This window comes from Malania oleifera, chromosome 10, assembly GCF_029873635.1.
Source record: "Malania oleifera isolate guangnan ecotype guangnan chromosome 10, ASM2987363v1, whole genome shotgun sequence".
NCBI lineage: Eukaryota > Viridiplantae > Streptophyta > Magnoliopsida > Santalales > Ximeniaceae > Malania > Malania oleifera.
In genome coordinates, this window is record NC_080426.1 from 10,139,574 (window position 1) to 10,160,712 (window position 21,139).

Here is a 21,139-nt window from a genome sequence, read left to right on the forward strand (position 1 = left end):
GTATTTTGTGTCATATCCTTCTAAATTTTATGCCACTATTTTATGGTTAATGAAATGTTCTCCTTTTCCGTGAGGCAGTTATTGGCGTTGCATAATGACTGCAGAAGCTTTGTGGGCAACTGGAGAATACTTGTTCTGTACAGATCAGATTTTGTGTTTTGGCCTGCCTGCTTGTTTTGTTATATTCCGGAGGCAGCAATCACGCCGAATTTTTAGAAAGGCATAGTAAGATAATAAAAAATAGTTTGTAAAACTAGCAGGGTTTCATCACCTTGAGTTCGAGAAGATTAGGCTCCAGATCCCACTTGTGGATTGGCATAAAGTTGCTGTAGCCACAAGATGCACCAGCTCAATTCTTAAAAGCGCCGAGGAGCATCCGTAGGGGGTGCCTGCTATGATTTTGCTATGATTTGGATCCATTGTTCTTTATTTGTATCAACATTGTATATATGGGTTTTTTGGCCTCCTCCTGGACAAATGGCACTTGTAAAATGGCTGCTGTGAAATTTGTTTCATGTACAAATTAACATTGTTACAGAAATTTGCTTTAACAAAAAATTTTGACTTGTAATCATGGTGATTGTAAAATAATAGCAGTAGAAAAGTTTTGGCTCTAAACTCCTTGGACTCGGTTCAGTTTGGAACTTGAAAACTATTAAAAATACGAAGCTATAAAGTAATTTTTTTATGTTTAGTAAAAAAAAAATAAGAATAATTAGTATATAGCAAATTTAAAAAATAAAACAAATTTAATTTTGTACTTAACATTTAACATTGTCTCTTTTCATGCTAGAATAAATTTTTATTTTCATTTTTAGCAGTATTTGATACACAAATAACATGCTTTTTTCTTTTCTTTTCTTTTCCTATGCCTTTTTTTTTTTTTTTGCCCCCCTCGAACAGTGAAGCAAGCAACAAAACGTAATTTTTATGAATTCTTTGCCTGTTTCATGTTTGATGGAATAAGATAAAATTTTGCATGAACAATTTCTTTTTAAATTATTAAATATATATAATTTTATTGTATTCTAGTTCTATACCATAATAAGTAATAACTATTTTCCATGAGCAAGACTAATTTAAATGCTGGTTTGAAAGGCGGCAGTTTTGATATCTTTCACTTTTCTCAGAGCTAGGTTTTGTGCTCACAATTCAAGAAATACGAAGCTTATTATCTCTCATTCTCTTTAACGGTATACAAGGGCGGGAGTGGATCGTTTGGCTGACAAAGAAAATTAAATACAGTAGTTGTCTTTGTAAACATTATATCAACAGGAAACAAGGAAAAATACATTTAGGCACAAGCTGTACACACCTTGTTCACCCAAAAGCCCTGGCACTAGATTTTGTCATCGCAACTACCCGTAAAAATAATGATTCATTTTGTTGAAAACTCTTTAAAAGGCACATTAAAATTACAATGTGGACTGGGGACTGCTACAGTTAATATTTAAGGAGCAATAACTCCGCCTGAATGTGAAGGCAGACACCAAGTCATGGACAAACATAACGCAGACAGTATACTCGTACAAATAAGATATGATCTAATCATGCATCACCATAGGTGTAGGAAACTGCAACAGCCTCGTATCAACTATTGTAAAGTGGTCCCCTATAACTTTTTAAAAGAACTCAAAAAAGAATTAATGAAAATGAACTTATTGACATTGTTGTTGTAAAAATGTTTTTGACTTCCCTAAGAAAACGAAAAAGTGACCTCAATTGTTTAGTGGAAAAGTTATAATGTGCCTAAAAATATGTTGAATGACTAAAATAGATGCATTTGCGGACTATAATTAATGTATTGAAATTATATAATATTTGAAAAAAAATTAAAGACAATAATTAAATTAAATAATTTATTGAAGAAAAAATTAGCTTTTAGCTTTTAAAAAATTTCAAATCTATAACTTCTAAAAATTTCTCAAAAAAGTTAAAATTGACTTTTAAAAGTTGTAAAGAGTTGGTTAACAAATATGTTCAACTCATCTTTTATTTTTAAAAAGAAAAAAATGATGCAACAACAGTGATGTCAAACTCGCCCTAAATCAGCTTACTGACAAAACCAAACGGGAAAATACAGCAGGCATCTCCCGCTGACTTCCAAATGGTATAGAAAAGAGAGGGTCATTTAAATGGTTGATGCTCCATATGTAATTCAACCAGCATCCACTACCTAGGTTTCTTCCATCTAAGGCAACAAAAAAGGGCACTTTCTGATTTTAACAACCATATCCTTGGGTAAAAATGCATCAAGCCAGCCAGCCCGCCAACAAAAAACCTATACAGCCAACTGCTGAAAATGAGATGGAACTTCAGTTTATTTGCATAGCCTCAAAGTGATACTTGTCCAGATCAGCATCAAGATCTTCAGCAGATATCCTCTCACCCCGTCCTGTACCTTGTCCTCGGCCCCTCCCAGATCCACGTCCAGGGCCAACACTGCCTCCACCACGAAACCATCCCTGATTACCAACCATCTGTTGCCTGCTGCCCATCATCATTGTAAACCAAGAAGGAAAAAATGATGTTAATTAGGACTAAAAATGAATACACTGGACAGAAAGCATCAATCGACAAATATGTCAAAAATGATATTTCACAAAACATAAACTAGCATATGAAAAAAAACAGCCACCTGGGGAAGAAAAAAAAAATCATCCATGGTTCAACGAGTTAGGTTTTATTAGGCATTAATATTATTTTCCCATTTTCTGAATCGAATAAAAGGTCAGTCACTAGGATCACTCATTCTGTTGCACTAGCCACCTCATTAGTCAAAATTGCTACATCTCCCCAGCTGTTTGCATACGCATTTGTGCCTTCCCATATATGGTGTTATTTCTAACCTACACATGGCAAATGGAGGCTGTTTTTCCCCCAGGGCAAAAAACAAACATGCTTGTCTAATGCAGCACACAAATACAGCAACTACAAAAACTTGTACCTTCTGAAGGTGCCTTGTGGACTTCCCAATATACCAATTGTAGGTGGAGGTGCAGCAGCAGGAGTAACAAAATTCACTCCAACAAGCTCTACTTTCATTGGTTTCCCATCAAGTTGAACATTATTGTATCTCTTCATGGCAGCCAGAGCATCTGTATGATGTGAGAAAACGACTTCAGCTGTTCCCTGAGAGAAACAATCATTCTAAGCCACTAGACAATAAAATTTCCATTGTAAGAGGCCTGATCACCTGAAAAATCCAAAGCTGTTGAAGATACCTTCGATCTTCCACTCCTGTCATAATGGACTGAGTATCGTTTCAGGTCACCTACCTCTGAGAAGAGCACCTGTGACAAGCTAAATGAATTTAAATCATGTAACGCTGGTTCACGACTTACTTAAAACTTGCGAAACTAAAAGCATAAGAACTACGATGAAATATAATGAACTAAGAACTACAATGAAATATACAGAAATAGTGAATAAACATGTTATGGATTTAAAGCAAAAACATTTAAAATCGACTTGGAGTTGCCTACGACTATGTTCCATAAACCTAGATCTACAATGCTCTTCAATAATACAAATAACAAAATTAATATATGTTACTGCAGCTGTACATCTCCCACTTTCACTGCTAGAACAACCACCTCCCTGTGATGCACTAATTGGTCTTTAAAAATTTATTCCATTCTTTTTCCCTAATGATTTCTGCACATTTGCATCTGACTAATGAGAATGGTACTGATAAACAACCATGTCATCATCACTTACCCCAACTCTCCAATTAATGACTGGTAAGCAAAATGCAATCATTAAAAGTTGCATAGTTGCGTCTCTCACTCGCATTGAAAGAAGAAAGGGCCAAAACTTAACACTGAATTACTGATTATTTTGCCAGTAAAAGCACCCAACCACCAACTACAACATCACTATCTCCTCGTCAAGCCATTAGCCTCAAGACCCGACTAACACTATCCACCACTCCACTTTCACTGTATCCACCAGCACTACATCCACAGGTGCTGTGTTAACCTCAACATATTTTATCAAAAAATTGAACGAGCACATACATGAAGGTAGAATCATCTGGTAAAAACTAAACGATCCCAGCTTAATGCTAGATTTTGAGCATGCATGTGCATGCGTACACACGTAAAACACACCTCTAAAAATAACACAACCATGTCATCATCACTTACCCAAACTCTCCAATTAATGACTGGAAAGCAAAATGCAATCATTAAAAGTTGCATAGTTGCATCTCTCACTTGCATTGAAAGAATAAAGGGCCAAAACTTAACACTGAATTACTGATTATTTTGCCAGTAAAAGCACCCAACCACCAACTACATCATCACTATCTCCTCGTCAAGCCATTAGCCTCAGGACGAGACTAACACTATACGCCACTCCACTTTCACTGTAGTCACCAGCGCTACATCCACAGGTGCTGTGTTAACCTCAACATATTTTATCAAAAAATTGAACGAGTACATACATGAAGGTAGAATCATCTAGTAAAAACTAAACGATCCCAACTTAATGCTAGATTTTGAGCATGCATATGCATGCGTACACACGTAAAACACGCCTCTAAAAATACAACAACAACAGCCTTAAGTCCCACTAGGTGGGGTCGGCCATATGAATTTTTTTCTGCCAATTTAAGCAATCATGATTCCATGAACCATTTCTTTTGACAGGTTCAGGGATATTAAGTTCTTACTCACTATCTCCTCCCAAGTTATTTTAGATCTACCCCTACTCCTTCTACTACTCCCACGGTAACTTCTCTAAAAATAATGCAAAATAATAATTAAAGAAATACATGCCACGATAAATAAAACTGCATACTGTGGGCCCATGGACATAAAATACACACAAGCAAAAAATAACTCCAAATCAAAAGCCATGTTTGCCAACATTTACTGCATTGTGTGAGGTTCTACCAACCATGGCTAACTTCATTCCAATTCATAAATAATACTAGTTCTCTGCACACTGGATAAAAATAATCAACCCTAGCAACTTGCACAAGAATCATCAAAATGCCAATCTACCATGGCAAAAGTCAAAGCTGAAAAATGCCATGTGGTAAAATTAAATTGCTCCACCTTCAGTCTTGCCTAGATTTTCTAGAAAGTTTCACATATAAACTACATTCAAGCAACAGTCAGGTGTAACATCAGTGACAACTCTCACCACCCATATCAGCATCCCACTGCAAGCTTTAGTGAGCCTCGTATCACTGTGCCTATGTGCACAAGCATCTAATTAAAATAATAATAAAATAAAAAGGCCTCCCTTAAGAGTCCACATCCAACTCCTTGTTGACTCTTAAAATTATTTCAATGTCCCCTGAAAGCAAGAAAAAAATAAACAAAAAACAAGGAGTCTAAGGTGACTAAACTAAATTTGCTTGAGTTTTCATTTGTACAACATGAAAGAAAGAGAGAATAGGAAGAAGTTAAAAGTTCTTATTTCTTCATCTTTCTGACAGTTTCTGTACAATTTCTCGGCAACTGAACATATCATTACAATGACAGCTTCTCCTAATCAATCTACAGCTATAGCCAGGCTATTCTGACCAAAAACCATGTATAACCAATCCTAAATTCTAGAATCGGAAACCCACAAAATAAAAACAAAACATGCAGTACAACTCCTCGCCAAAAGAAAGGCACAAAGGGGCATGAAGACCTTGGTTTTCTGAATCAAGAATAAGCAAACCAATGCTAACGAAGCTATACTAAAAACAGCAATAATATATTTATACCTTTATATCGTCATTAGATACACCATAATCCAAATTTGAAATGTACAGCTTAGCGTCTGCCTCCATGCTCGACCGGCTTCCACTCCTCAACACTTCCTGCAATATAATCCAATAACATAAACACCAAACACAACACCATGTATAAAAAATGCACATCATGTGTAATAGTATGCGTGCGTGCGTAGGTGTTTGGAGGACTAAAACCCTAGAACAAACCTGTGGAAGCGAGTAGGGAGTGGGGCGGGTGAGAGGGCGAGTTGCGAATCGGCGAGTCGGACCGGAACCGAAGCTTCTGCCGCCGCCCCTGCTTCCTCTGCTTCGGCCTCCGCCTCTGTATCCGGCGGATCTCTTGTTTTTTTGAATGAGATCATCAAGGGACATGTCCAGAGCACCGGACATTTTCTTGGCGAAGAACGGGGAGTTCGGAGTGTAGCTAGGGTTTGTGAAGCACCGCACTTCTATCCAGTAGCTATGGGTTTAAGGCGCCGAGCAGTAAAGCCTCCCTGCGACGGTTTTGCAGACAAACAAATTAGTACATACCATACCACTATACCAGTACTCCAAAAGCATGCACGCCAGAGGACCTGTCCACAAAAATGAGCGGCGCTCTAAGGCGCCGTTTGGGAACATGTATTTCGGAACAAATTTAAGTTTGTATTGTTCAAGTTGAATCAGTTGAATTAGGGAGGGTGAGATCCTATTTTTAGGATTTTTAATAATTTAATTTTATATTATACTCTATTTAAATTCATTCGCTTACTTTTAAAATTCTAGATTAATGTTTGAGAAAAAAATCAGGCAAATATTTTTAAATGCTTAGGTTGTAAGATTGTATATTAAATTACTATTAAAAGACTCATATTGTGTTTAAAAGTATAAATTCTAAATCTTAAATTTAGATTTGGATTGATTGAGATAAATTTTAGTATAATTATATATTATACCTTATTCAATTTTAATATAACTTCAAATTTAATATCTCTTCAATCATAGGGTAAATATAAATATTTTTATTTCTTAAAGTAATAAAAATTATAATAACAATTTACCCTTTTGGTAGCTGTCACCTTTTTAATTTCTAGCATTTGAAATTTTATAAGTTATGTGACTATAAAAAATATGAATCAATTGAAACTCTTTTACCTTCTTATAGTTAGAACTTATAAATTTCTCACTTTAATTGAAATTTTATGAAATTAAATTAATTAATGATTAGTTGATATATGTATTTATATATAAATCATCTATCATTCCTCCCCCTTGTAGATCATATATTACCACAACACCTTTTTCTCTACAAACCAGACAATCACATAAAATAAAATATTAAAAAAAACAAAAACTTTGCTGGGAAACGACCTTGACTCACCTTTTCTCTAGTAATGATAGGAAGGGGACTATTATTGTACCATTACCTAAAAATGGTTAGTTATTAAAGTTGTGATATTCTTGCAATTTGTGTTAGATTAATCAAAATTAAAACAATGAAACTATTTTGGGCCATGAATTTTTAAAAAATTATTTGCGACTTTTGTTTTTCAGACTGTAACAAAGAGAAGTGTGCATAAAAAAAAAATATAGTAAAAGTGCAACCAATGGTGTTGATAGATTTTGGAGCAAAGATGTGAGATATTCACCGTTTGATTCACATGATTAGAGTATGAGCAATGGTCCAATGAGGGGTCTGCTTATTTTTTGGTCAAGTTAAGGGAAGGAAATTTTACGTGTCATTTTAAAATGGGGGTAATTATACATAAGTGTATGTAGTTAATGCAGTAGCTTGATTGTTATGTGAATTTGGTAAATTGACGTATGCATTAACTACTTAAAAATTTAATAAACAAGCAAGAAAAAAAAACAATAGAAGACATTGATGGTTGATAGAAAAGGTTAGGAAATACATACAAAGAAAAAAGTTATTAAATGCGCAATGAACATACAAAATGGCACATGGGGTCTTGAGAAAAAATGATTATACTATTATGTCATTTATAGTTATAGAAAATATGAAAATTAATAGAAATATTTTAGGTATACGAAAAACTAATTTAAATGTCACTTTAAATTTAAATTCTCTATCCATCAGTAAAAGAGTGGTAATCCAAGGGGTAAATACAATTCGATTAAAACCAAATTAATTGAGTAAATTTAGTTGGTTCAGTTCGGTTAAAAATTTATGCAGTTTGGTTCGGTTTTCATTTTCATTGAATTTTGATTTTCAATTTTTGGTTTGGTTTTTGGGTTTAGTTAATTTTGTTGACCGAATTAATCGAATAATATAAATTAATAATAAATAATTACATATATTATGTATTAAAATATTTTATATATTATATATATACTAAAATTTTATTTTTTTATCTATTATATATTCAAAATTTATATATATATTTTATATATATTAAAATTTTTAATCTATTAAAATCGATTAACTGATTTAACCGAATTCGGTTAAGTAGATTTTAAGTTCGATTAAATATGAAATTTTGGTTGGTTTGGTTAATGAATTTTTTTAATCAAAAGTTTTCGAACCGACCGAATACTCACACCTAAGCCATCCTATCCACATAAGTGTGTATAATATATTTTTATTTAATTAATTCATAAATTTAATTAATTTTAATTTTAATATTTATATATTGTTTAAATTATTTTTCCTTTTTGCACAACAACAAACAATAATTTTAGATGTTTGAACAATTACAATACACATTTCAATTATTTTTTTTGTATATTTTTACTTTTTATTTTCATATTTTCAAAAAAATTATAAAGAAAAAATTATAAAAAGAGAAGAATATACAAGAGGGTAAACTCTTAAAAGTACAAAACCTTTTCTATGATACTTATTTGAGAATAAACTTGTATATTGTTGGTGTTAGAGAATTCATCATCAAAACCTAGGTGTTAAGGAGAAAGAATTAAGAGAATCTTATACTAGTTTTGGAACTGATCACAAAGATGATGTGGGACTAGATAGACATTAATACTCCCCCTCGAGCCCATGGGGGAAATAAGGTGACAAAAGCCCATGGGGAGAAATGAGGTGAGGAGAAATCCAACCCATGGAGGAGCTAAGCAGCCCAAGGCCCAGCTCTAATACCATGTTAGATAACTCATCCTCAAAATATAAGTGTTAAGGAGAGAAAGTTAAGAGGAACTTATACTGACTTTGGAATTGCTCACAGAAACGATATGGGAATGGACGAACATTAATAGTTGGTATATTTTAAATTATTATTTTATTAATTATCTTGAAAATATATATATATATATATATATATATATATTAGAATGAGTTATGTATATACATTTAATTAAGTCATTCATTCATGTATTTCCTAATTTCATAAAATTAATTATGTGAGTGTTATTATAAAACATGTATATTTATGTAGATGACTATTTAGATAATAGGTTACAACTTTTGGTATGCCCACATAATGGTTCATTATGCGGTTAACCTCTGGGATGCCAATGTATTTGCCTATATAAGGACATGTTTTACAACAAAATGAGATAATAAGATAATTAGCAGTATCTAGTTCCTGAAGAACTAGACTATTGAATTTCTATAACTCCAATTTTATTTTTTTTGTATTCCTCTTTTATTTCATTTACAACACGTTATCAGCACGATCAAGTCTCTAATAGTATAGCAAGTTTCGTTGATATCATTTTAAGGTAAAAATCTTATTTTTTTTTAACATTTATTATCTATATAACTTTAGTTTTTGTCAAACTTTATTTACATGTTAACTATATCTCTAATCTTGAGTACATGTCCTTAAATATTTTTATGTTGAGATATATATGAGAATAACATTTCCATTTAATATTTACCTAACTTTGAATTTTTATTTATTTTCAAAGTGACTTTATGATGTCAAATCTTACAAAGGTTAAATTTGTTGCCCTTAATATTTCTAGAATAAATTATTTGTCATAGGTACTTGATGCTGAGATTCACCTTAATGCTATGAATCTTGGAAGTACAATTGAAGAAAGAAATCAAACATTCCTGTAGAATCGCGCAAAGGTAATGATTTTCCTTCGACACCATTTACACGAAGAATTGAAAATTGAGTACCTTACTATTAAGGATCCATTAGTCATTTGGAACAACTTAAAGGAGAGATATGAACACCAAAAAACAATAATTCTTCAAAAAGTTCGATATGATTGGATACACTTGTGACTGCTAGATTTTAAAACTGTAAGTGAATATAATTCACTCTTATTTAAAATTGGCTCTCAATTGAAATTATGTGGAGAAAAAATTACCGATGATGATATGTTAGAAAAAATATATTCGACTTTTCATGCCTCGAATGTGGTCCTGTAACAACAATATCGAGAGCGTAGATTTACAAAATATAATGAGCTAATTTCTTGTTTATTGGTGGCTGAACAAAATAATAAGCTTTTGTTAAAAAATCATCAATCTCGTCCAACTAGCTCAACATCGTTCCCTAAAATGATGTGGCTTTTTCTCAAGGTCGTGGACGAGATCGTGGTGATGAAAGGGGTCGTGGTAGGAAAAATTGTTAGACCCGTGATGATCATCCTTCAAAGTTTGAAAGCAAAGGTGCTGAAAATACTAAAAGGAAATAGGCAAAGAATAAAGAAAGCTCTGAACAAAATAACAAAGTGCAAAAAAATGACAATATTTGCTATAGGTGTGAAACAAAAGGTCATTGGTCTTGAATACGTCGCACTCCTAAACACCTAGTTGATCTTTACAAGACATCGTTAAAAGGAAAAGGGAAAGACGAAACTTACTTTTAGTACAACGTTCTACCCCCATACTGATGGACAGTCAGAGAAAACAATACAGATCTTTAAGAATATGTTACGGGTTTGTGTGTTAGTCTTCATTGGTGGTTGGATGCAGTTTCTACCACTAGTAGAGTTTGCCTATAACAATAGCTTTCAAGCTAGTATCGGGATGACACTGTTTGAGGCTCTGTATGGTCAGAGGTGTCGGTATCCTCTATATTGGGATGACGTTGGTGAACATCAGGTGTTAGGACTTGAGCTCATGCAGCAGGCGTTTAAGAAGGTGGGTTTGATCCGGGATAGGATTAAATCGGCTCAGAGTCAGTAAAAGAGTTACACAGATGTTCGCCGCCATGAGTTGGAATTCGAAGTGGGGGGTAATATATATCTGAGGATCACTCTGATGAAAGGGGTGATGAGATTCGGAAAGAAGGGCAAGTTGAACCCGAGGTATATCGGACCATTCGAGGTTCTTGAGCGAGTGGGTCCTGTAGCCTACAGGATTGCACTACCTCCAGTGCTCTTGAGGATCCACGATGTATTTCACGTATCCATGTTGATGGGGTACGTGTCGAATCCTTCACATGTTATTAGTTACGAGAACTTGGAAATTGGGGATACTTTAGCGTACGAGGAAATACCTGTTCAAATTCTGGATTGTAAAGTTCAGAAGCTACGTACCAAGGATATGCAGTTAGTAAAGGTATTGTGGTGGAATCATGAGGTTGAAGAAGCTTCTTGGGAATTGGAAACAAAAATACGCCGGAAGTATCCACAGTTGTTATGAGTATGTATGTCTTACTCTGTTATGGTATTGGAATAAGTGGTTAGTCTTTGGGAGTGTGGATTATTGTGAACTCCTAAGATGGTTTATGTATGTAACCACAGTATTCCTCCGCCATAAGTGAGAGTATGTATATATTTTGTGACGGGGCTTCGTTGTAATAGTCGCTAATTCTTTTTAGAGTCGAGTGTGTGTTTGATTGTATGAATGAGTTCACGAATGAGAGATTACAAATTTCGAGGACGAAATTTTTTGTAAGGAGGGGAGGTTGTAAGAACCCGAACCGTTATATATGGAATAAATAAATAAGAAAATGATAAAATGGTAATTGAGTAGGCTTCGTCAACGAAGGCCTTTTGCTGCTCGGCAATGAATTGTAGAGGCTCGTCGACGATATTCGTTGATGAGGGGAAGCTGAGAGGTTTCGGGAAATCGAAAATCTCAGGCTCATCGACGAGGCCACCGCTTCGTCGACGAACGCTCTTTAGTGACTCGTCGACGAAGACGTTATCTCGTCGACGAGGTTGGCCAAGTCAAAGGGTTATAAATATCTAAATGGTTGTTTCTAAGCTAAGAAATCAAGAAATCCTCTCTCTCTCTCTCTCTCTCTCTCTAAGAACTCGAACCTCACTCTCACTCTCTAGATTTCTTATTTGATCGATGCTGGAATCGTCAATACGACGTTACCACGAGGATCAGGGAAGGATTATCTTCAAGATTCGTGGAACAGATCTTCATTCCGAGCATTTTCGGGTTTTGGATTAAAATCGAGGTAAGGCTCAGTTTTCATTTATGTTCCAGTAGTTTTATAGGGAATGGAATTGTGAGTATGCTTGGTACTGTGATTTGTAGGTTTTGGGAAGTTGGTTTGCTATTAGGAGCTGTAGAGTTCAGGATTTGGTTTTTTGGGAAAAAGTAAGGGGATTCTATTTATGTCGGTTCTTTTCAAAATTGGACTCGGTAGAACCGTGGTTCATGGTCCTGTGTATGTTTTGGCTACTCATTTGGGGGGATCTAACAGGTAAAATTATGGTTTTGCATATTACAGTTTTGGAAAAAAGGGGCATTGTGTTGCCTCTCTGGGGTTTTGTTGGAAAATTATGAATATATTGTGATATATATTGTGTTATGGAGATGGCTGTGTTTTGACTTGTTTTAAACTGTATTATGAAAATCATGATTGTTGTGATTACCAAATGAGTGTGGATTGATGTGTTATACGAGCATATAGGAACTGGGTTCTAAATTGTTTTAGGTTGTGAAAGAATGTCCGGCTCTATATCCGAGGGTGTAAAATATCACCTGACATGTTTGACAAGAGTGTCTAACTCTATATCTGAGGGCGTGAGCCTTACTGGCTGATCACCGAAGAGTGTGGATCCACCAATTGTACCGGTACGATGCCATGGGAACCTGGGCCTACGCCATGTACCAGGGAAGCCGTGTAATGCGGGTCAGCGTCGGGGCGAAGGGTGTGACAACATCGGGTTACTTGATCATGCGTGTGTGCATGTGATGTACTATAGTGAAACTGTTTTGTGAAAATACTAGAATTGTATTGAAATGTGTATGTTTTATGTCATGATAACACTCATGTGCCACACACCAATATAATTTGGATCTGCCTTACTAAGAAGTGTCTCACCCCTATCGTACATACATGTTTTTCAGGTCTTTCGAGTAACCGGAACTAACGTCTTTGTGTTGGGAGCATAGTGATCGGTGTACTGCGAGAAGTACTTGGGTAAGTACTAGGACTTTATCGGGTTGTCATTTTGGGATATTTGACTGACACCCGGGTTTATGTTTTGTATTATGAAGTATGGACTCCTTTTGTATAGACTCTGATATGGTACAAAGTATGTATAGAGAAAACATCTTGCGCTGTGTATATGTCTTGTATGTGAATGTGTATAGGGTGCTTGGGAGCCCCATGGCGTCAAACCCTCATTCATTAGCGTATCATTGGTATTTTGCATGATACAGGGACATGTTAAGTTACTAATTCATCCCTGGGTCCCATTACCGGGTTCGGGACGTGACAATACATGTTATATGTTATAATATATCCATATGTATTTTGGACAAAAAATAGTGAAATTTCATTACCATTTGCTTCTGTAAATGTAGACATTGTAGAACCACGTAATTCTTCGTGTCATTGTTTTATTGCATTCATATAATTTGCATGATTGTGTGTTTCTCTACATTTCACTGTTGGTTGTTGCGTTGTGAGATTGTTTGTTTCCGCTGTATATTCATTTGCATAACAGAGTTGCTATTGATGTCTTGCATAACCACCCTTGAGTTACCCATAACCCCCCAAGACATAATGACACATTTATAAATCTCAAGCTAAAGGAGAGTCTACCTTCACCGCCATAAAAAATGGACCATATAAAGAGGTAAGCATCTCATTCTCACTCACTATTCATTTATTATTACAATCTGAACCTCCCATTCCCCCAACTTAGGTATCAGAGTGAGTATTACCCAGTTCCTCAAAGTCATTAGTACTTGATTCCTTTCAGGTGGTTACGATTAAAGGATGATTTAACAAAAGCCGTACGATTTTTGGCAGCAACAACTTTGTTAGGTTATTCTCTCTCTGCCATTGGTTATATTTTCACTTCAAGTGGTGGTGCTATTTGCTGTAAGTCTAAAAACAAACAATAATTGCTAACTCAGCTATGGAAGTTGAGCTTATTGCTTTAGCATCATCTAGTGAGAAAACAAGTTAGTTGAGAGATATGTTGTATGAAATTCCATTTTCGGAAAAATCAATTCACCTACCCTAATTAATTGTGATAGTATTGTTGCAATTGGTAGAGTGAATAACCATTATTATAATGGTAAATCTAGACCCATAAGAAGAAAACATAGTACTGTGAGATCATGTTTGAGTTGTGGTATCATTAGTGTGAGTTATATAAAATCTTCTCAAAATCTCGCAGATCCATTAACTACGGATTTAGTAAGAGAAAAAGTATGAAATACATCGAGGAGGATGAGAACAAAATCTGTAAAATCATGAACCATGTATGAGGATACCCAACGCAAGGACTAGACATCCTATAATTGGATTCAATGGGAAGAACAAATCATATGGTGGTCGTAATAAATGCACTATTATTTTTACATTCATTCATACGGTATAAGTGTATTTATCTTGTAACAAAGGAGGTGGATTTTTAAAAAACTCTTAATGATAAACTGTATCTTTTTTGAGTGGGTTGTTAGAATTATAGGAGTACCATTGACATATTTCGCCTATGTGAACATAAGAGAGGGGCCGCTCTCTATGAGAATTAGACTTACTCTCAAATATGCTCATGAAATTGGGCTTAGTACAAGGTCGATATGTGCTGGTTGTTAAAGCTCATATTAACACTTGGATAATTATGTGTGGGTAGTAATACTTTATTTCTCTTAAACAATCATAGTTCAAGTCTGAGACTATTACTGTTGTTCACTAAGTGAAGGTTCAATGAGGGGGGAATTGATACTGTATTTTAATATTATTATTTTATTAATTATCTTGGAAAAGAGCATGTACCTTGGAATGAGTTATGTATCTACATTTAATTAAGTCATTCATTCATGTATTTAATAAATTCATAAGATTAATTATGTGAGTATATCTGTAACGTCCCTCAATTTCTTAACATAAAATATCACATAATAAATAAAATGGTCAACCCGAACCCGTGGATAGCGGGGACACCTGTCAAACACAGCGGAAAACCTAACAGCAGTAAACATAAAATCTCAAACATCCAATCATAAAACATAATACTAGAGCATTCTATACATCCTCACATACATCAAAATATCTCTAGGGTCAAACACAAAATAATTCTGACCCTATTACAAAATCTTACCCTTCTCACAGGGTAACCTCACTAGCTCAACGGCGGCCCTAACCCGCCGGTCTCTCAGGGGCTCCTGAAAAATTAATTAAGTTTGGGGGTGAGACACTTCTTAGTAAGGGAAAATAAACTAAATACAGCTGTGTGGCAACATGAATATTTAATGCATTTATACGTATATAGTACATTTCATAATTCAATAAACATCATCATATCGTACTGGGTAAACATATATTTTCACATCTGTTAATAATTCATATCATACATAAAATCATTTGTTATAACTGTAGTACTGAAAACAAACACAGGATGAATAGTTAGCTGGTGTCATGTATTACCCCCCATGACAGGTTGTGCAGCCCAAAGGCGGGACCCGACAATGGCTGGCCGACCACTGCCGAATCAAATATGTCTGTAAGTACGATGAGCCCGCCACACCCTGGTCCGGACTGCCAGGTGGACATCCACACTCTACTGAAAGCCACATCGACTATCCATCTCCCATCCCCTCGTGGGACGGTAGCACTAATAAGGCCTCGTGCCAAAATTAACCCATAGCTACGGTACCAAGCTCCTGGTCTGAACTAAACTAACATCCTAGTTGTGAAAACATATAATATATGATCATACGTAACATCATTACGGCCTCGTGCCGAAAACATAGATACGGCCTCGCGCCGAAATCATACATATGGCCTCGTGCCAAAATCATAGTAAATATGGCCTCGCGCCAATAATATAAATACGGCCTCGTGCCGATAACATAAATACATGGCCTCGCGCCAATAACATAAATACGGCCTCGTGCCGATAACATAAATATATGGCCTTGCGCCAAAAACATAAATACGGCCTCGTGCCGATAGCATAAATATATGGCCTCGCGCCAAAATTGTTTCAGGTATATATATACTGAAAATACATCATTTATCACATAATCGTCAAAACCATCACAACATAACTCATATTTTCATAATACCTAAAATCATGCTTGGTTCGTAAAATCTTTCACATCATAATACATTTCACATAAAATAATATTCATGCCACACATATGCTGTTAAAAGTCATACTTCATATTCTAAAATTGTGAATTCCTTACATCTTATACATACATATACATTTTAATCATCATAGCAGTATTTTCCCAATCGTACATTTCATTCGTAATACACAATATAACATATGCTTTTCTGAAAATAAATTTACTCATAATCAATAATACTTTGTATGAAAAATTACTGCTTTAGTTTATTCCCTTACCTAACTATTGAGAAATTCCTTAGGACCCAAAATTTCACGCCCTTGGCGCCCGAAATTTAACTCCTGCAATTTACATTTTCCCCCAGATTAATTAATCTATTTTTCCAAAATAATACTCATCTAGCCTTCCTTAGGCTCCATATACCTCAAATTAATATTTAAACTATTATTTAACATCCCCACTTAATTTTCCAAATTTTGCCTGCGGGTCCCAAAATTACACCCGCGACGCTCACCCGGGGCCTAAATTCCAGAAATCCTACTTCAGTCCCAAATGCTTAATATTTTAGCATTTCTAAATTAATGCTAACTAATTAAAAATAAGCCCCTTAATAATCGCCGCACCCCAAATTTGGGGTTTTGGCCCGACACTCCCACGAGAATTCCGTCCCACTAGACTTGTAGAGAATCATCCCTAAATTCTCGTGGTGGTGTCCGTTCGTCAATTGGGCTTATATTTTGCAAAAAATTAAAGAAAAATGGGAAAATGGCTTATTCCAGGGAATACGCCTACGCCGCTCCTACCACCGATCCGCTCCGGTAGAAATGACGGCAGCGGCGAATGGAGTCCAATGATATCTTCGGATTTTCGATCGGGCGAAAATCTATCACGAAATCGAGGAGAGAGGGAGAGAGAACATGAAGAGAGAGAGAGAGTTCAGAGACTTGCAGGAAAATAACAGAGAAAAGAAAGAAAATAAAAGAAGAAGAAGATAGAAGATAATCTGGGGGGGGGGCGCGTGAATTCAATTAGAATCCACCTGAAGCTTCTTTGAAGCTTCAGGTGGTTACATATATATATATATATATATATATATAAAAAAATAATAATAAATTTAATTATATTAATAATAATATATTTTATAAATAAAAATAAAAACAAATTTTAATTAATAATTTTTTTTCTTTTTCTATTTTTTTTAATCCGATTAATTAATTAGTTAATTAATTAATTATTTTTTTATTTTTTTAATTTTTTTTTTATTTTTTGGAAATCAATCCACTAATATTTATATCTCTTTTTTGGGATTTTTACATTCTCCCCTCCTTATAAAAATTTCGTCCTCAAAATTTGTCATTCCCCTGTTTCCCTCCCTTAGTGAAAACTTCCAATTTGTATTGATTACCCTCACTTATGGTGGAGGAATACCGTGGTTACAACAAGGGCTCTAGGAGATTACAACTATTAAAAATTCTCCCAAAACCATTCACATTTCAAAACTAAAAACTCTATCTATCTTACGTTACACTATACAAATAAAAACTACAATACTATTCCATTCACATGACTAGCTCAGCTCTAAACTCCATTGAATAAGTGCGGATATTTCCGGCGCATCTGATCCTCTAGTTCCCAAGAAGCCTCCTCAATGGCATGGTAGCGCCACAGAACTTTTACTAGTGGAATCTTCTTCGTGCGTAGTTCCTATTCCTTCCAGTTAAGAATCTGCACTGGCACTTCCTCATAAGTTAAAGTATCACCCAACTCCAGTGCTTCATATCTAATCACATGGGGGGTCTGTGACGTATTTCCTCAGCATAGAAACGTGGAATACGTCATGGATCCTAGATAGGACCGGTGGTAATGCCAAACGATAGGCAGCTGGACCCACTCTCTCAAGAATCTCGAATGGTCCAATAAACCTAGGGCTCAACTTACCTTTCCTCCCGAACCTCATAACACCCTTCAGCGGTGCTACCTTCAGGAACAGGTGATCTCCTGTGTCAAACTCCAATTCTCGCCGACGAGTATCAGCATAACTCTTCTGCCGTCTCTGCGCTGTCCTGATCCTGTCTCTGATGAGTCTAACTTTATCCTGAGTCTGCTGTATCAGCTCTGGCCCCAATACCTGTCTCTCACCAACCTCATCCCAGTACAATGGGGATCGGCACCTCCTGCAATACAGTGCCTAATACGGTGCCATCCCAATGCTGGCCTGGTAGCTGTTATTATACGCAAACTCAACCAGTGGCAAATACTGCATCCAACGACCTCCAAAATCTAGTACACATGCTCGCAGCATATCCTTCAAAATCTGTATCGTCTTCTCTGTCTGTCCATCTGTCTGAGGATGAAAAGCTGTGCTGAGCGACAACTGAGAACCCATGGCCCCTTGCAGACTCTTCCAAAAACGAGATGTAAACCGTGGGTCTCTATCTGAAACTATGAACACTGGGACGCCGTGGAGTCTAACTATCTCCTGGATGTATAACTCAGCCAATCTGTCAATGGAGTAGTTAACTCTGATCGGCAAAAAGTGGGCAATCTTCGTCAATCGATCCACCACTACCCAAATAGCGTCCTATCCATGCAATGCTGGCGGTAATCCTGAGACGACATCCATCGCTATATGCTCCCACTTCCACTCAGGAATGTGGAGTGGCTGCAACGATCCCGCCGGTCTCTGATGCTCAGCCTTCACTTGCTGGCACGTCAAACACTGACCCACAAATATCTCCCTCTTCATGTTGCTCCACCAGAAGGACTCTCGGAGATCCTTGTACATTTTAGTGCTACCTGGATGTACAGTATATAAGGATCGATGTGCTTCCTTCAGAATGACTTTCTTAATCTCAAGATCGGTAGGAACACATAACCTGGTATGGAACCTCAAGGATCCATCATCTGAAATGCTGAACTCTGGTTCCTGATCATCCTGTACCTTTTCCATAAGCTCTACTAGTTCTGCATCATTCCTCTGAGTTGCTTTAATCCTCTCCTGTAGAGTTGGCTGCAAAACCAAGTCAGCAATGAACGCCTGGTGATCGCCCTCTACTAGCTCCACACCGAGCCTCTCCAGATCCATCTGAATCGGATGCTGAATCTCCACTGCAGATACAGATGATTCCACTAATTTCCAACTCAAAGCATCAGCAACCACATTAGCCATTCCCGGGTGGTAGCTAATAGTGCAATCGTAATTCTTTATTAGCTCCAGCCATCTCCTCTGCCTCATATTCAATTCCTTCTGCGTAAAAAAATACTTTAAGCTCTTATGGTCAGTAAATATCTCACACCTACCCCCATATAGATAGTGCCTCAAAATCTTCAGCGCGTAAACAACAGCCGCCAACTCTAGATCATGGGTAGGGTAGTTATTCTCATATTCTTTCAACTGTCGTGAGGCATAGGCTATCACTCTCCCCTGCTGCATCAACACGCATCCGAGCCCTTTATGGGACGCATCACTGTAAATTACGAACCCCTCTTCTCCTGAAGGAATCGTCAACACAGGCGCAATGATGAGTTGCTGCTTCAACTCCTGGAAGCTCTGTTCACATTCATCAGACCACTCAAACTTCGCTCCTTTCCTGGTCAATCTGGTCAACGGGCCTGACAATCGAGAGAAGCCCTCAACAAACCTGCGGTAGTACCCAGCCAATCCCAGGAAACTCCTGATCTCGTGCACGTTCTTTGGTTGTATCCATTCAACTACTGCCTCAATTTTACTCGGATCAACATAAATACCACCTTTGGATATAACGTGTCCAAGGAAGGTAACCTGTTCCAGCCAAAACTCACACTTCTTGAGCTTCGCATATAGCTTCTTCTCTCGCAACACCTGCAACACTATACTCAGATGCTCCTCATGCTCCTCTGGACTCTTCGAATATACCAGTATATCATCAATAAATACTACCACAAACCGATCCAAGTACTGATGAAAAACCCTGTTCATAAGATCCATAAACACTGCAGGAGCATTCGTCAACCCAAACGGTATAACTAGAAATTCATAGTGACCATACCGTGTTCTGAATGCCGTCTTCGGAACATCTTCCGCCCTAACTTTCACCTGATGGTACTCGGAGCGTAAATCTATCTTCGAAAAAATCTGTGTCCCCTGTAACTGGTCAAACAAATCGTCAATACGTGGGAGCGGTTATTTATTCTTGATAGTTACTTTATTTATTTCTCGATAGTCGATGCACAATCTCATCGAGCCATCCTTCTTCCTCACAAACAAAACTGGTGCTCCCCAGGGTGACACACTGGGTCGAATGAACCCCTTATCTAACAGCTCATGCAACTGTTCTTTCAATTCTTTCAGCTCTGCCAGTGCCATTCTATACGACGCCTTCAAAATCGGTGCTGTGTCCGGAACCAGATCAATAACGAACTCTACCTCACGATCAGGAGGTAGTCCCAGCAAATCCTCGGGGAATACATCAGGAAAATCCCTCACCACTGGGATATCCTCCACCCTCAGTTCCCCTTCTGATACAGCCTTCACATAGGCTAAATATCCTTGACATCCTTCTGATAGCCATCTATGCGCTTGAATAGCAGATAATAACTGAGGTGGGGTGCGCACACGTGATTCCACGAATTTGTACTCCTGTCACTCTGGAGGTCTAAACACTACCACTCTCTGATGGCAATCAATGCTAGCATAGTGGGCAGCTAGCCAATCCATGCCCAAGATTATCTCAAACCTATGCATGTCTAAAACACTAGATTAGCTAACAAAAACCTCCCCTGAATATCCACTGGATAGTCCCTGAGTACCTTTCTACATACCCCTACGGTCCCAGTCGGTGTAGCAACAAACAAACTAATTTCTAACTGCTGAGGCTCAAACCCACACAATTTAACATAATTCCGAGCGATAAATGAATGCGTCGCCCCAAAATCAAACAAAACAGTAGCTTTAAATGACAGTATTGAAATAGTACCTGTCACCACATCTCCTGCTGCCTCAACATCTCCTCGCGTCA

At 36.7% G+C, this 21,139-nt stretch overlaps 2 protein-coding genes across 7 annotated transcripts in view; one reads left to right on the forward strand and one right to left on the reverse strand.

Annotated features, from left to right (window-relative positions):
* The window catches only part of LOC131165551 (uncharacterized), a 47,004-nt gene extending 46,386 nt beyond the window's left edge, over window positions 1–618 (forward strand). For all 3 annotated transcript variants that reach the window (XM_058123464.1, XM_058123462.1, XM_058123465.1), the window contains one exon: window positions 79–618. The gene's annotated coding sequence lies outside the window, so the exon portion shown is untranslated. The remainder of the gene's footprint in view (window positions 1–78) is intronic.
* A 1,335-nt stretch (window positions 619–1,953) lies between these two features.
* Window positions 1,954–6,364, reverse strand: LOC131165552 (THO complex subunit 4B-like). Of its 4 annotated transcripts, none has more exons than XM_058123467.1 (5): window positions 5,942–6,364; window positions 5,726–5,821; window positions 3,225–3,293; window positions 2,948–3,132; window positions 1,954–2,487 (listed from the first exon to the last, which is right to left on the reverse strand). In XM_058123467.1, the coding sequence occupies exons 1-5, from the start codon at window positions 6,122–6,124 to the stop codon at window positions 2,316–2,318; spliced, it is 705 nt and encodes a 234-aa protein (XP_057979450.1). In that variant the 5' UTR covers window positions 6,125–6,364; the 3' UTR covers window positions 1,954–2,315. The 4 variants fall into 4 exon arrangements, with proteins under 4 accessions (XP_057979450.1, XP_057979449.1, XP_057979452.1 ...); XM_058123466.1 differs by having other exon boundaries at window positions 1,954–2,490; window positions 5,942–6,347; XM_058123469.1 differs by having other exon boundaries at window positions 2,948–3,098; window positions 3,197–3,293; window positions 5,942–6,347.
* Between the last annotated feature and the right edge of the window lie 14,775 nt (window positions 6,365–21,139).

Bases quoted from the DNA above. Each gene is read 5' to 3' on its own strand.
- LOC131165552 (XM_058123466.1), bottom strand. From the start codon at position 6,124: ATGTCCGGTGCTCTGGACATGTCCCTTGATGATCTCATTCAAAAAAAC. The intron at 3,294-5,725 runs GTATAAATATAT...AGCTTGTCACAG, and splicing joins TATCTAATGACGATATAAAG to GTGCTCTTCTCAGAGGTAGG. The intron at 2,491-2,947 runs GTACAAGTTTTT...GATGATGGGCAG, and splicing joins CCACAAGGCACCTTCAGAAG to CAGGCAACAGATGGTTGGTA.